The sequence below is a fragment of the Oncorhynchus gorbuscha genome, linkage group LG05 (genome assembly GCF_021184085.1).
Source record: "Oncorhynchus gorbuscha isolate QuinsamMale2020 ecotype Even-year linkage group LG05, OgorEven_v1.0, whole genome shotgun sequence".
NCBI classification, from domain to species: domain Eukaryota; kingdom Metazoa; phylum Chordata; class Actinopteri; order Salmoniformes; family Salmonidae; genus Oncorhynchus; species Oncorhynchus gorbuscha.
The window spans coordinates 1,723,412-1,737,138 of record NC_060177.1 but is presented as its reverse complement, the minus strand read 5'-3'; the positions used below and the strand labels follow the sequence as shown (position 1 = coordinate 1,737,138).

Sequence of the window (13,727 nt, the reverse complement as noted above, 5' to 3'; positions counted from 1 at the left end):
TACACCTTAGCCTAATACATTTAAACTCAGTTCTTCACAATTCCTGACATTTAATCTTAGTAAAAATTCCCTGTTTTAGGTCAGTTAGGATCACCACTTTATTTTAAGGATGTGAAATGTCAGAATAATAGTAGAGAGAATGATTTATTTCAGCTTTTATTTCTTTCATCATATTTCCAGTGGGTCAGAAGTTTACATACACTCAATTAGTATTTGGTAGCATTGCCTTTAAATTGTTTAACTTGAGTCAAACTTTTTGGGTAGCTTTCCACAAACTTCCCACAATAAGTTGGGTGAATTCTGGCCCATTCCTCCTGACAGAGCTGATGTAACTGAGTCAGGTTTGTAGGCCTCCTTGTTCGCACATGCTTTTTCAGTTCTGCCCACACATTTTCTATAAGATTGAGGTCAGGGCTTTGTGATGGCCACTCCAATACCTTGACTTTGTTGTCCTTAAGCCATTTTGCCACAACTTTGGAAGTATGCTTGGGGTAATTGTCCATTTGGAAGACCCATTTGCGACCAAGCTTTAACTTCCTGACTGATGTCTTGAGATGTTGCTTCAATATATCCACATAATGTTCCTACCTCATGATGCCATCTATTTTGTGACGTGCACCAGTCCCTCCTGCAGCAAAGCACCCCCACAACATGATGCTGCCACCCCCGTGCTTCACGGTTGGGATGTTGTTCTTCGGCTTGCAAGCCTCCCCCTTTTTCCTCCAAACATAACGATGGTCATTATGGCCAAACAGTTCTATGTTTGTTTCATCAGACCAGAGGACATTTCTCCAAAAAGTACCATCTTTGTCCCCATGTGCAGTTACAAACCGTAGTCTGGCTTTTTTATGGCGGTTTTGGAGCATTTGGCTTCTTCCTTGCTGAGTGGCCTTTCAGGTTATGTCGATATAGGACTCGTTTTACTGTGGATATAGACACTTTTGTACCTGTTTCCTCCAGCATCTTCACAAGGTCCTTTGCTGCTGTTCTGGGATTGATTTGCACTTTTCCCACCAAAGTACGTTCATCTCTAGGAGACAGAACACGTCTCCTTCCTGAGCAGTATGACGGCTGCGTGGTCCCATGGTGTTTATACTTGCGTACTGTTGTTTGTACAGATGAACATGGTACATTCAGGCGTTTGGAAATTACTCCCAAGGGTGAACCAGAGATCTACAATTTATTTTCTGAGGTCTTTCTTGGCTGATTTTCCCATGATGTCAAGCAAAGAGGCACTGAGTTTGAAGGTAGGCCTTGAAATACATCCACAGGTACACCTCCAATTGACTCAAATGATGTCAATTAGCCTATCAGAAGCTTCTAAAGCCATGACATCATTGACATCATTGAATTTTCATGTTTATATGACATCATTTTCTGGAATTTGCCAAGCTGTTTAAAGGACCACCAAAAGGCACAGTCAACTCAGCTAACTTCTGACCCACTGGAATTGTGATACAGTGAAATAATCTGTAAACAATCGTTGTAAAAATGACTTGTCACATCAAGTAGATGTCCTAACCGACTTGCCAAAACTATAGTTTGTGGAGTTGTTGAAAAACGAGTTTTAATGACTCCAACCTGAGTGTAACTTCCGACTGAATGGTTATGTATTTCAGCCATAGAGGATGATGTTGAAGATCACAGCTGATCGACTTTCTCTCTTTTATAATGGTGATGTCATCTGCAGGAAGCAGCTATACAGTGTTGCTAAGGAATCCAAGGATAGGTGGAGTGATGAAGAGGATTTATTTGACTCCCCTCACAAAGAAAGTAATTATGACGATCAGCAATTATGATTCAAAACGATATAATGTTTATTACTCGTGATTTACTATGGAGTTCTGACATCTGTCTTTGTTTAGGTTCTGAGGACAACGCCAGTACTACCGGAGGAGGCAGGAAGAGGGTGAGTTTAGGTTCTGGAGACAGGAAGAGGGTGAGTTTAGGTTCTGGAGACAGTACTACTGGAGGAGGAGGCAGGAAGAGGGTGAGTTTAGGTTCTGGAGACAGAACTACTGGAGGAGGAGGCAGGAAGAGGGTGAGTTTAGGTTCTGGAGACAGAACTACTGGAGGAGGAGGCAGGAAGAGGGTGAGTTTAGGTTCTGGAGACAGTACTACTGGAGGAGGCAGGAAGAGGGTGAGTTTAGGTTCTGGAGACAGGAAGAGGGTGAGTTTAGGTTCTGGAGACAGGAAGAGGGTGAGTTTAGGTTCTGGAGACAGTACTACTGGAGGAGGAGGCAGGAAGAGGGTGAGTTTAGGTTCTGGAGACAGTACTACTGGAGGAGGAGGCAGGAAGAGGGTGAGTTTAGGTTCTGGAGACAGGAAGAGGGTGAGTTTAGGTTCTGGAGACAGGAAGAGGGTGAGTTTAGGTTCTGGAGACAGGAAGAGGGTGAGTTTAGGTTCTGGAGACAGTACTACCGGAGGAGACAGGAAGAGGGTGAGTTTAGGTTCTGGAGACAGAACTACTGGAGGAGGCAGGAAGAGGGTGAGTTTAGGTTCTGGAGACAGGAAGAGGGTGAGTTTAGGTTCTGGAGACAGTACTAACGGAGGAGACAGGAAGAGGGTGAGTTTAGGTTCTGGAGAACTACCGGAGGAGGAAGAGGGTGAGTTTAGGTTCTGGAGACAGGAAGAGGGTGAGTTTAGGTTCTGGAGACAGTACTACCGGAGGAGACAGGAAGAGGGTGAGTTTAGGTTCTGGATACAACAGAACTACCGGAGGAGACAGGAAGAGGGTGAGTTTAGGTTCTGGAGACAGGAAGAGGGTGAGTTTAGGTTCTGGAGACAATACTACCGGAGGAGGAGGCAGGAAGAGGGTGAGTTTAGGTTCTGGAGACAGTACAAGGAGGCAGAAGAGGGTGAGTTTAGGTTCTGGAGACAGGAAGAGGGTGAGTTTAGAAAGAGGGTGAGTTTTAGGTTCTGGAGACAGGAAGAGGGCAAGACAGGAAGAGGGCGAGTTTAGGTTCTGGAGACAGGAAGAGGGTGAGTTTTGGTTCTGGATACAACAGAACTACCGGAGGATGCAGGAAGAGGGTGAGTTTAGGTTCTGGAGACAGAACTGCCGGAGGAGGCAGGAAGAGGGTGAGTTTAGGTTCTGGAGACAGGAAGAGGGTGAGTTTAGGTTCTGGAGACAGGAAGAGGGTGAGTTTAGGTTCTGGAGACAGGAAGAGGGTGAGTTTAGGTTCTGGAGACAGGAAGAGGGTGAGTTTAGGTTCTGGAGACAGGAAGAGGGTGAGTTTAGGTTCTGGATACAACAGAACTACCGGAGGATGCAGGAAGAGGGTGAGTTTAGGTTCTGGAGACAGAACTGCCGGAGGAGGCAGGAAGAGGGTGAGTTTAGGTTCTGGATACAACAGAACTACCGGAGGAGACAGGAAGAGGGTGATTTTAGGTTCTGGAGACAGGAAGAGGGTGAGTTTAGGTTCTGGAGACAGAACTACCGGAGGCAGGAAGAGGGTGAGTTTGGGTTCTGGATACACCAGAACTACTGGAGGAGGCAGGAAGAGGGTGAGTTTAGGTTCTGGAGACAGAACTGCCGGAGGAGGCAGGAAGAGGGTGAGTTTAGGTTCTGGATACAACAGAACTACTGGAGGAGGCAGGAAGAGGGTGAGTTTAGGTTCTGGAGACAGGAAGAGGGTGAGTTTAGGTTCTGGAGACAGTACTACCGGAGGAGACAGGAAGAGGGTGAGTTTAGGTTCTGGATACAACAGAACTACCGGAGGAGGCAGGAAGAGGGTGAGTTTAGGTTCTGGAGACAGGAAGAGGGTGAGTTTAGGTTCTGGAGACAGTACTACCGGAGGAGACAGGAAGAGGGTGAGTTTAGGTTCTGGATACAACAGAACTACCGGAGGAGACAGGAAGAGGGCGAGTTTAGGTTCTGGAGACAGAACTACCGAAGGAGACAGGAAGAGGGTGAGTTTAGGTTCTGGAGACAGTACTACCGGAGGAGGAGGCAGGAAGAGGGTGAGTTTAGGTTCTGGAGACAGTACTACCGGAGGAGGCAGGAAGAGGGTGAGTTTAGGTTCTGGAGACAGGAAGAGGGTGAGTTTAGGTTCTGGAGACAGGAAGAGGGTGAGTTTAGGTTCTGGAGACAGGAAGAGGGTGAGTTTAGGTTCTGGAGACAGGAAGAGGGTGAGTTTAGGTTCTGGAGACAGGAAGAGGGCGAGTTTAGGTTCTGGAGACGAAGAGGGTGAGTTTAGGTTCTGGAGACAGGAAGGAGTTTAGGTTCTGGAGGAAGAGGGTGAGTTTAGGTTCTGGAGACAGGAAGAGCTGAGTTTAGGTTCTGGAGACAGGAAGAGGGTGAGTTTTGGTTCTGGATACAACAGAACTACCGGAGGAGAGGAAGAGGGTGAGTTTAGGTTCTGGAGACAGAACTGCCGGAGGAGGCAGGAAGAGGGTGAGTTTAGGTTCTGGATACAACAGAACTACCGGAGGAGACAGGAAGAGGGTGAGTTTAGGTTCTGGAGACAGGAAGAGGGTGAGTTTAGGTTCTGGAGACAGAACTACCGGAGGCAGGAAGAGGGTGAGTTTAGGGTTCTGGAGACACCAGAACTACTGGAGGAGGCAGGAAGAGGGTGAGTTTAGGTTCTGGAGACAGAACTGCCGGAGGAGGCAGGAAGAGGGTGAGTTTAGGTTCTGGAGACTAGGAGGAGGCAGGAAGAGGGTGAGTTTAGGTTCTGGAGACAGGAAGAGGGTGAGTTTAGGTTCTGGAGACAGTACTACCGGAGGAGGGAAGAGGGTGAGTTTAGGTTCTGGAGAACTACCGGAGGAGGCAGGAAGAGGGTGAGTTTAGGTTCTGGAGACAGGAAGAGGGTGAGTTTAGGTTCTGGAGACAGTACTACCGGAGGAGGCAGGAAGAGGGTGAGTTTAGGTTCTGGAGACAATACTACCGGAGGAGGAGGCAGGAAGAGGGTGAGTTTAGGTTCTGGAGACAGGAAGAGGGTGAGTTTAGGTTCTGGAGACAGTACTACCGGAGGAGGCAGGAAGAGGGTGAGTTTAGGTTCTGGAGACAGGAAGAGGGTGAGTTTAGGTTCTGGAGACAGGAAGAGGGTGAGTTTAGGTTCTGGAGACAGGAAGAGGGTGAGTTTAGGTTCTGGAGACATGAAGAGGGTGAGGAGACAGGAAGAGGGTGAGTTTAGGTTCTGGAGACAGGAAGAGGGTGAGTTTAGGTTCTGGAGACAGGAAGAGGGTGAGTTTAGGTTCTGGAGACAGGAAGAGGGTGAGTTTAGGTTCTGGAGACAGGAAGAGGGTGAGTTTAGGTTCTGGAGACAGGAAGAGGGTGAGTTTAGGTTCTGGAGACAGGAAGAGGGTGAGTTTAGGTTCTGGAGACAGGAAGGAAGGGGTGAGTTTAGGTTCTGGAGACAGGAAGAGGGAGGGTGAGTTTAGGTTCTGGAGACAGGAAGAGGGTGAGTTTAGGTTCTGGAGACAGGAAGAGGGTGAGTTTAGGTTCTGGATACAACAGAACTACCGAATGCAGGAAGAGGGTGAGTTTAGGTTCTGGAGACAGGAAGAGGGTGAGTTTAGGTTCTGGAGACAGGAAGAGGGTGAGTTTTGGTTCTGGATACAACAGAACTACCGGAGGATGCAGGAAGAGGGTGAGTTTAGGTTCTGGAGACAGAACTGCCGGAGGAGGCAGGAAGAGGGTGAGTTTAGGTTCTGGATACAACAGAACTACCGGAGGAGACAGGAAGAGGGTGAGTTTAGGTTCTGGAGACAGGAAGAGGGTGAGTTTAGGTTCTGGAGACAGAACTACCGGAGGCAGGAAGAGGGTGAGTTTGGGTTCTGGATACACCAGAACTACTGGAGGAGATATTATGTTTACCCTAAGTGTTGTCCCCTACAGTGTGTTAACCCTAAGTGTTGTCCCCTACAGTGTGTTTACCCTAAGTGTTGTCCCCTACAGTGTGTTTACCCTAAGTGTTGTCCCCTACAGTGTGTTTACCCTAAGTGTTGTCCCCTACAGTGTGTTTACCCTAAGTGTTGTCCCCTACAGTGTGTTTACCCTAAGTGTTGTCCTCTACAGTGTGTTTACCCTAAGTGTTGTCCCCTACAGTGTGTTTACCCTAAGTGTTGTCCCCTACAGTGTGTTTACCCTAAGTGTTGTCCCCTACAGTGTGTTTACCCTAAGTGTTGTCCCCTACAGTGTGTTTACCCTAAGTGTTGTCCCCTACAGTGTTTACCCTAAGTGTTGTCCCCTACAGTGTGTTTACCCTAAGTGTTGTCCCCTACAGTGTGTTTACCCTAAGTGTTGTCCCCTACAGTGTGTTAACCCTAAGTGTTGTCCCCTACAGTGTGTTAACCCTAAGTGTTGTCCCCTACAGTGTGTTTACCCTAAGTGTTGTCCCCTACAGTGTGTTTACCCTAAGTGTTGTCCCCTACAGTGTGTTTACCCTAAGTGTTGTCCCCTACAGTGTGTTTACCCTAAGTGTTGTCCCCTACAGTGTGTTTACCCTAAGTGTTGTCCCCTACAGTGTGTTAACCCTAAGTGTTGTCCCCTACAGTGTGTTAACCCTAAGTGTTGTCCCCTACAGTGTGTTAACCCTAAGTGTCGTCCCCTACAGTGTGTTTACTATACCGTTGCGTGTTGTTGTGTCCCTCCTGTAGATGTGGACAGCAGAGGAGACGGAGTGGGTGAAGGAGGGAGTGAGGCGCTACGGAGAGGGGAACTGGTCCAGAGTAAAGTGCTCTTTCCCCTTCTTGGGCCGAACCTCCGTGAACATCAAGGACCGGTGGAGAACCATGAAGAAACTCAAGTTGGTCTGAGGGGACCAAAGCGTCTAACTTGTCCAATAAGAAATTATATTTTTAAGTTTACATTTACTACGGGGTGCAGTAACCAATTCGAACGCTGGAGGGCCTCGGAGCTACGCAAGACGATGATGACGTTCTCCAGATGTGAGACGTTTCCTTTCCACAAAGGATGCATGCTTGCCCGTCGCACATCTGTCAACAGGAAGCTGAAGACTGTCGGAGGACCTTTGGACTAAGATACATGTTGATTCTGCCATTTTGTTTTAGACATGTTTATAGAAGTATTTTATCACTTGTCTTTCTTGGTAAAATAAAGACTTCTCTTCTACTGACTGGCCTAACGGTTACCACAGGACTGGTTTCTACTGACTGGCCTAACGTTTACCACAGGACTGGTTTCTACTGACTGGCCTAACGTTTACCACAGGACTGGCTTCTACTGACTGGCCTAATGGTTACCACAGGACTGGTTTCTACTGACTGGCCTAATGGTTACCACAGGACTGGTTTCTACTGACTGGCCTACTGGTTACCACAGGACTGGTTTCTACTGACTGGCCTAACGTTTACCACAGGACTGACTGGCCTAATGGTTACCACAGGACTGGTTTCTACTGACTGGCCTAACGTTTACCACAGGACTGGCTACTGACTGGCCTAACGTTTACCACAGGACTGGTTTCTACTGACTGGCCTAACGTTTACCACAGGACTGGCTTCTACTGACTGGCCTAATGGTTACCACAGGACTGGTTTCTACTGACTGGCCTAATGGTTACCACAGGACTGGCTTCTACTGACTGGCCTAATGGTTACCACAGGACTGGTTTCTACTGACTGGCCTAATGTTTACCACAGGACTGGCCTAACGGTTACCACAGGACTGGTTTCTACTGACTGGCCTAACGTTTACCACAGGACTGGTTTCTACTGACTGGCCTAACGTTTACCACAGGACTGGTTTCTACTGACTGGCCTAATGTTTACCACAGGACTGGTTTCTACTGACTGGCCTAACGTTTACCACAGGACTGGTTTCTACTGACTGGCCTAACGTTTACCTACTGACCTAACGTTTACCACAGGACTGGTTTCTACTGGTTTTACCACAGGACTGACTGGACTGGCTAACGGTTACCACAGGACTGGTTTCTACTGGCCTAATGTTTACCACAGGATTGGTTTCTACTGACTGGCCTAACGTTTACCACAGGACTGGCTTCTAACTGGCCTAATGGTTACCAGGACTGGTTTCTACTGACTGGCCTAATGTTTACCACAGGACTGGTTTCTACTGGGCCTAATGGTTACCACAGGACTGGTTTCTACTGACTGGCCTACTGGTTACCACAGGACTGGTTTCTAACTGGCCTAATGGTTACCACAGGACTGGTTTCTACTGACTGGCCTAACGTAACTGATTTACCACAGGACTGGTTTCTACTGACTGGCCTAACGTTTACCACAGGACTGGTTTCTACTGACTGGCCTAACGTTTACCACAGGACTGGTTTCTACTGACTGGCCTAACGTTTACCACAGGACTGGTTTCTACTGACTGGTCTAATGTTTACCACAGGACTGGTTTCTACTGACTGGCGCAACGTTTACCACAGGACTGGTTTCTACTGACTGGTCTAATGTTTACCACAGGACTGGTTTCTACTGACTGGCCTAATGTTTACCACAGGACTGGTTTCTACTGACTGGCCTAACGTTTACCACAGGACTGGTTTATACTGACTGGCCACCACAGGACTGGTTTCTACTGACTGGCCTAACGGTTACCACAGGAAATACATGCTATATTTAAGGGTTAGTAACAGATACAACATTTATTCAAGAGAAAACAAAAACATCTGAGTATACCAAAACAGTTTTAATGTTATGCTGATGGATTTAACTGCATAATCATATTTATGAATACTACATAAAACCAAACATTCAATTTACAAAACATTTAGATTGGCTGAGTGATTTACATTCATAGTGACAGGGATGTTGGGTAGATGAATGTAAATCACTCAGCCATAGTGAGGGATGTTGGGTAGATGACTGTAAATCACTCAGCCATAGTGAGGGATGTTGGGTAGATGAATGTAAATCACTCAGCCATAGTGAGGGATGTTGGGTAGATGAATGTAAATCACTCAGCCATAGTGACAGGGATGTTGGGTAGATGAATGTAAATCACTCAGCCATAGTGACAGGGATGTTGGGTAGCTGACAGCTTGATGAAACTCTCCAGACAGTCACTGGCCCCTTGGTAAATTAGAGGGAAATACACAATCATATCCTGAAGACCAGGGTCTCCCCAAACCTCTCAGGGACCATCAGACGTGTCACAGAGCTGTACCTCCCAACCCTCTAGGGTGGTCCCCGAGGAGAGGAAGTACTACTGTATATAATTGATAGTCCAGTTTGTAGGGTGGTCCCCGAGGAGAGGAAGTACCACTGTATATAATTGATAGTCCAGTTTGTAGGGTGGTCCCCGAGGAGAGGAAGTACCACTGTATATAATTGATAGTCCAGTTTGACGACTCCTTATGTGAGCGTGTCCTCAGACCTGATGAACTCTCCGATGTCTGCCTGGTGGAACACAACGATGGACATGGGGTCCACTCTCCTGCACTCCTGGGTGGACTTGGCTGCCACTCCAAAACCCTGCAGGAAGACCAGAGGGGCGTGTTCAAACCTGCACGTCACACTTCTCTTACGGTTACTACGGTTACTGGTGCTTTAGATAGTAGCTTGTCTGAAAGGTTGTCAAGCGATCACTATACAACAGAGATGCTGTGTAGAACTGACAGCACGGGTCGGTTTACCACAGATTAAGTCTAGTCCTGGACCAAAAAGCATTTAATGGAGATTCCCCATTAGTCTGACTAGTTAACCTCTGGGAAAGCTGCCCCCTGTGTTGACTGAATTGATTGGATAATGACTGGGGGGGGGGCTATATGTTCACTGATTTGATTGGATAATGACTGAAGGGAGGGCTATGTTGACTGATTTGATAATGACTGGAGGGGGGGGGGCTATATGTTGACTGATTTGATTGGATAATGACTGAAGGGAGGGCTAGTTGACTGATTTGATTGGATAATGACTGGAGGGAGGGCTATGTGTTGACTGAATTGGATAATGACTGGAGGGAGGGCTATGTGTTGACTGATTTGATTGGATAATGACTGAAGGGAGGGCTATGTGTTGACTGATTTGATTGGATAATGACTGAAGGGAGGGCTATGTGTTGACTGATTTGATTGGATAATGACTGAAGGGAGGACTATGTGTTGACTGATTTGATTGGATAATGACTGGAGGGAGGGCTATGTGTTGACTGATTTGATTGGATAATGACTGGAGGGAGGGCTATGTGTTGACTGATTTGATTGGATAATGACTGAAGGGAGGACTATGTGTTGACTGATTTGATTGGATAATGACTGGAGGGAGGGCTATGTGTTGACTGATTTGATTGGATAATGACTGAAGGGAGGACTATGTGTTGACTGATTTGATTGGATGAGGGCTATATGTTGACTGATTTGATTGGATAATGGACAGTATGTGAAGGGGGAGGGCCAACTCACCAGCGGTACGTCTGCCATGGAATACACCACCACACCCTGGTATTGGTTGGTGTTCTCTGTGATCCTCCCCAGACCAGACTTCAACACATGGTTCCCATAGAGGAAGGACTGCTCCTGTCCAGGCTTAACCCACACCTTGAACTGATCACACAGAGGGTTCAGTTAATCAGACCATAGCTCTGTTAACCCACACCTTAACTGGTCACACAGGACTACTCTGTTATTACAATGTCTTAACTGAGATCCTGTCGGTTGAGAGATATTGATGTTCATTTTAAAGCTTACGCAAATATAATTATCGAACTAAACCTCTAGTCTCACCTGGCTGTCGTCAGTCATTTTGGGGCGGCAGGTAGCCTACTGGTTAGAGCATTGGGCCAGTAACCGAAAGGTTGCTGGATCGATTCCCCAGACTTACAAGGTTAAAAAAAATCTGTCGTTCTGTCCCTGAACAAGGAAATTAAGCCAATGTTCCCCTGTAGGCCATCATTGTAAATAAGAAAGTTCTTATCAGACTTGCCTAGTGACTTTTTTACAATATCTACACTTCTAACATGACTGTGGTTATCATTATACACAGTGACATGTGAGGGGTCAGAGGGCCTCCACTTCCTGCTTCCTGTTTACCTTCTAACATGACTGTGGTTATCATTATACACAGTGAGGTGTCAGAGGAGCCTCCACTTCCTGCTTCCTGTTTACCTTCTAACATGACTGTGGTTATCATTATACACAGTGAGAGGTCAGAGGGCCTCCACTTCCTGCTTCCTGTTTACCTTCTAACATGACTGTGGTTATCATTATACACAGTGAGGTGTCAGAGGAGCCTCCACTTCCTGCTTCCTGTTTACCTTCTAACATGACTGTGGTTATCATTATACACAGTGAGGTGTCAGAGGGCCTCCACTTCCTGCTTCCTGTTTACCTTCTAACATGACTGTGGTTATCATTATACACAGTGAGGTGTCAGAGGAGCCTCCACTTCCTGCTTCCTGTTTACCTTCTAACATGACTGTGGTTATCATTATACACAGTGAGAGGTCAGAGGGCCTCCACTTCCTGCTTCCTGTTTACCTTCTAACATGACTGTGGTTATCATTATACACAGTGAGAGGTCAGAGGGCCTCCACTTCCTGCTTCCTGTTTACCTTCTAACATGACTGTGGTTATCATTATACACAGTGACATGTGAGGGGTCAGAGGGCCTCCACTTCCTGCTTCCTGTTTACCTTCTAACATGACTGTGGTTATCATTATACACAGTGAGGTGTCAGAGGAGCCTCCACTTCCTGCTTCCTGTTTACCTTCTAACATGACTGTGGTTATCATTATACACAGTGAGGTGTCAGAGGAGCCTCCACTTCCTGCTTCCTGTTTACCTTCTAACATGACTGTGGTTATCATTATACACAGTGAGGTGTCAGAGGAGCCTCCACTTCCTGCTTCCTGTTTACCTTCTAACATGACTGTGGTTATCATTATACACAGTGAGGTGTCAGAGGGCCTCCACTTCCTGCTTCCTGTTTACCTTCTAACATGACTGTGGTTATCATTATACACAGTGAGGTGTCAGAGGAGCCTCCACTTCCTGCTTCCTGTTTACCTTCTAACATGACTGTGGTTATCATTATACACAGTGAGGTGTCAGAGGGCCTCCACTTCCTGCTTCCTGTTTACCTTCTAACATGACTGTGGTTATCATTATACACAGTGAGGTGTCAGAGGGCCTCCACTTCCTGCTTCCTGTTTACCTTCTAACATGACTGTGGTTATCATTATACACAGTGACATGTGAGGGGTCAGAGGGCCTCCACTTCCTGCTTCCTGTTTACCTTCTAACATGACTGTGGTTATCATTATACACAGTGAGGTGTCAGAGGAGCCTCCACTTCCTGCTTCCTGTTTACCTTCTAACATGACTGTGGTTATCATTATACACAGTGAGAGGTCAGAGGGCCTCCACTTCCTGCTTCCTGTTTACCTTCTAACATGACTGTGGTTATCATTATACACAGTGAGGTGTCAGAGGAGCCTCCACTTCCTGCTTCCTGTTTACCTTCTAACATGACTGTGGTTATCATTATACACAGTGAGGTGTCAGAGGAGCCTCCACTTCCTGCTTCCTGTTTACCTTCTAACATGACTGTGGTTATCATTATACACAGTGAGGTGTCAGAGGAGCCTCCACTTCCTGCTTCCTGTTTACCTTCTAACATGACTGTGGTTATCATTATACACAGTGACATGTGAGGGGTCAGAGGGCCTCCACTTCCTGCTTCTTGTTTACCTTCTAACATGACTGTGGTTATCATTATACACAGTGACATGTGAGGGGTCAGAGGGCCTCCACTTCCTGCTTATTGTTTACCTTGGCATATGGTGCCAGAAAGTCCAATGCTGTGATGTGCAGGCGGAACTTAATGGTCTTGGTGAACTTCCCAAAGCAGGTGCCCACCGACACCAACTTATCACGGGAGATGTTGGTAGCCAACTTCAGAATTGTCTCACTGATAAAAAAAAAAAAAAAAAAAGTGGAAATAAGACAATATCTTAACTAGCCAAAGAGATGATCGTGAAGTAACCTGCTTTACAATATCCATGAGGTAATATTTAACAATAACAGCAGCTCTGTAGCGTCGTTTACCTGATGTAATATACACGGTCATTGTGAAGTCTGAAGCAATATGTCCCATCGGGTCGATCCACCAGGTGTTTGATGTTCTCACCAATGCTGCGGACAGACAAGAGGAAGGTGTCACACATTGTCAATGTGGCAGTGTAGCCTAGTGGTTAGACTAGTAACCGGAAGGTTGCAAGTTCAAATCCCCGAGATGACAAGGTACAAATCTGTCGTTCTGCCCCTGAACAGGCAGTTAACCCACTGTTCCCAGGCCGTCATTGAAAATAAGAATTTGTTCTTAACTGACTTGCCTGGTTAAATAAAGGTACAAAAAATAAAATTAAAATAAATAAATCTACACAGACGACGTATTCGCCAGCTTGCTGAGAAGCATAACTAGGTGCAGGTTAAAAGACTGTCATCATGAGCATATATCACCAAAGAGACTGGATATAGACTTGTGTTTATCAACCCTGTGCACTAACTAGCAGGCAAAACTACACGAGTTTGGTTGATCAAGCATGGAGCGAGTCTGAACAGCCCATAACAGTTTCAAAATAACGTCAACCTCGTCTTTCAAGATCACATGTCAATACTCACTATTTGGAGAGTTTCTCAAACATCGTTTTTGTCTCGTCGTCTGTTAAAGGCCTCATTTTGCTAAAGGATTCGCTAATTTCCTTACAATATTGTGCCCACTGAATGTCGCTTGATAAACGCTACAGCGTGGGGACAGTGAGCGGAAATGAATGCGCAGGAAAACG

General features: G+C 46.5%; 1 protein-coding gene across 3 annotated transcripts; it reads right to left on the bottom strand.

The window, feature by feature from the left end:
* Positions 1 to 8,610: 8,610 nt before the first annotated feature.
* LOC124035446 (60S ribosome subunit biogenesis protein NIP7 homolog) lies at positions 8,611 to 13,719 on the bottom strand. Of its 3 annotated transcripts, none has more exons than XM_046348896.1 (6): positions 13,564 to 13,719; positions 12,988 to 13,074; positions 12,712 to 12,850; positions 10,344 to 10,484; positions 9,259 to 9,414; positions 8,611 to 9,202 (listed from the first exon to the last, which is right to left on the bottom strand). In XM_046348896.1, the coding sequence occupies exons 1-5, from the start codon at positions 13,617 to 13,619 to the stop codon at positions 9,295 to 9,297; spliced, it is 543 nt and encodes a 180-aa protein (XP_046204852.1). In that variant the 5' UTR covers positions 13,620 to 13,719; the 3' UTR covers positions 8,611 to 9,202; positions 9,259 to 9,294. The 3 variants fall into 3 exon arrangements, with proteins under 3 accessions (XP_046204852.1, XP_046204851.1, XP_046204850.1); XM_046348895.1 differs by having other exon boundaries at positions 8,611 to 9,210; positions 9,267 to 9,414; XM_046348894.1 differs by having other exon boundaries at positions 8,611 to 9,414.
* Positions 13,720 to 13,727: the final 8 nt, after the last annotated feature.

Excerpts from the sequence above, each read along its gene's own strand:
- LOC124035446 (XM_046348894.1), bottom strand. The coding sequence starts at position 13,619 with ATGAGGCCTTTAACAGACGACGAGACAAAAACGATGTTTGAGAAACTC. Across the intron at positions 13,075-13,563 it reads TTTGAGAAACTCTCCAAATA|CATTGGTGAGAACATCAAAC; the intron begins GTGAGTATTGAC and ends GTCTGTCCGCAG. Across the intron at positions 12,851-12,987 it reads GACCGTGTATATTACATCAG|TGAGACAATTCTGAAGTTGG; the intron begins GTAAACGACGCT and ends TTTTTTTATCAG.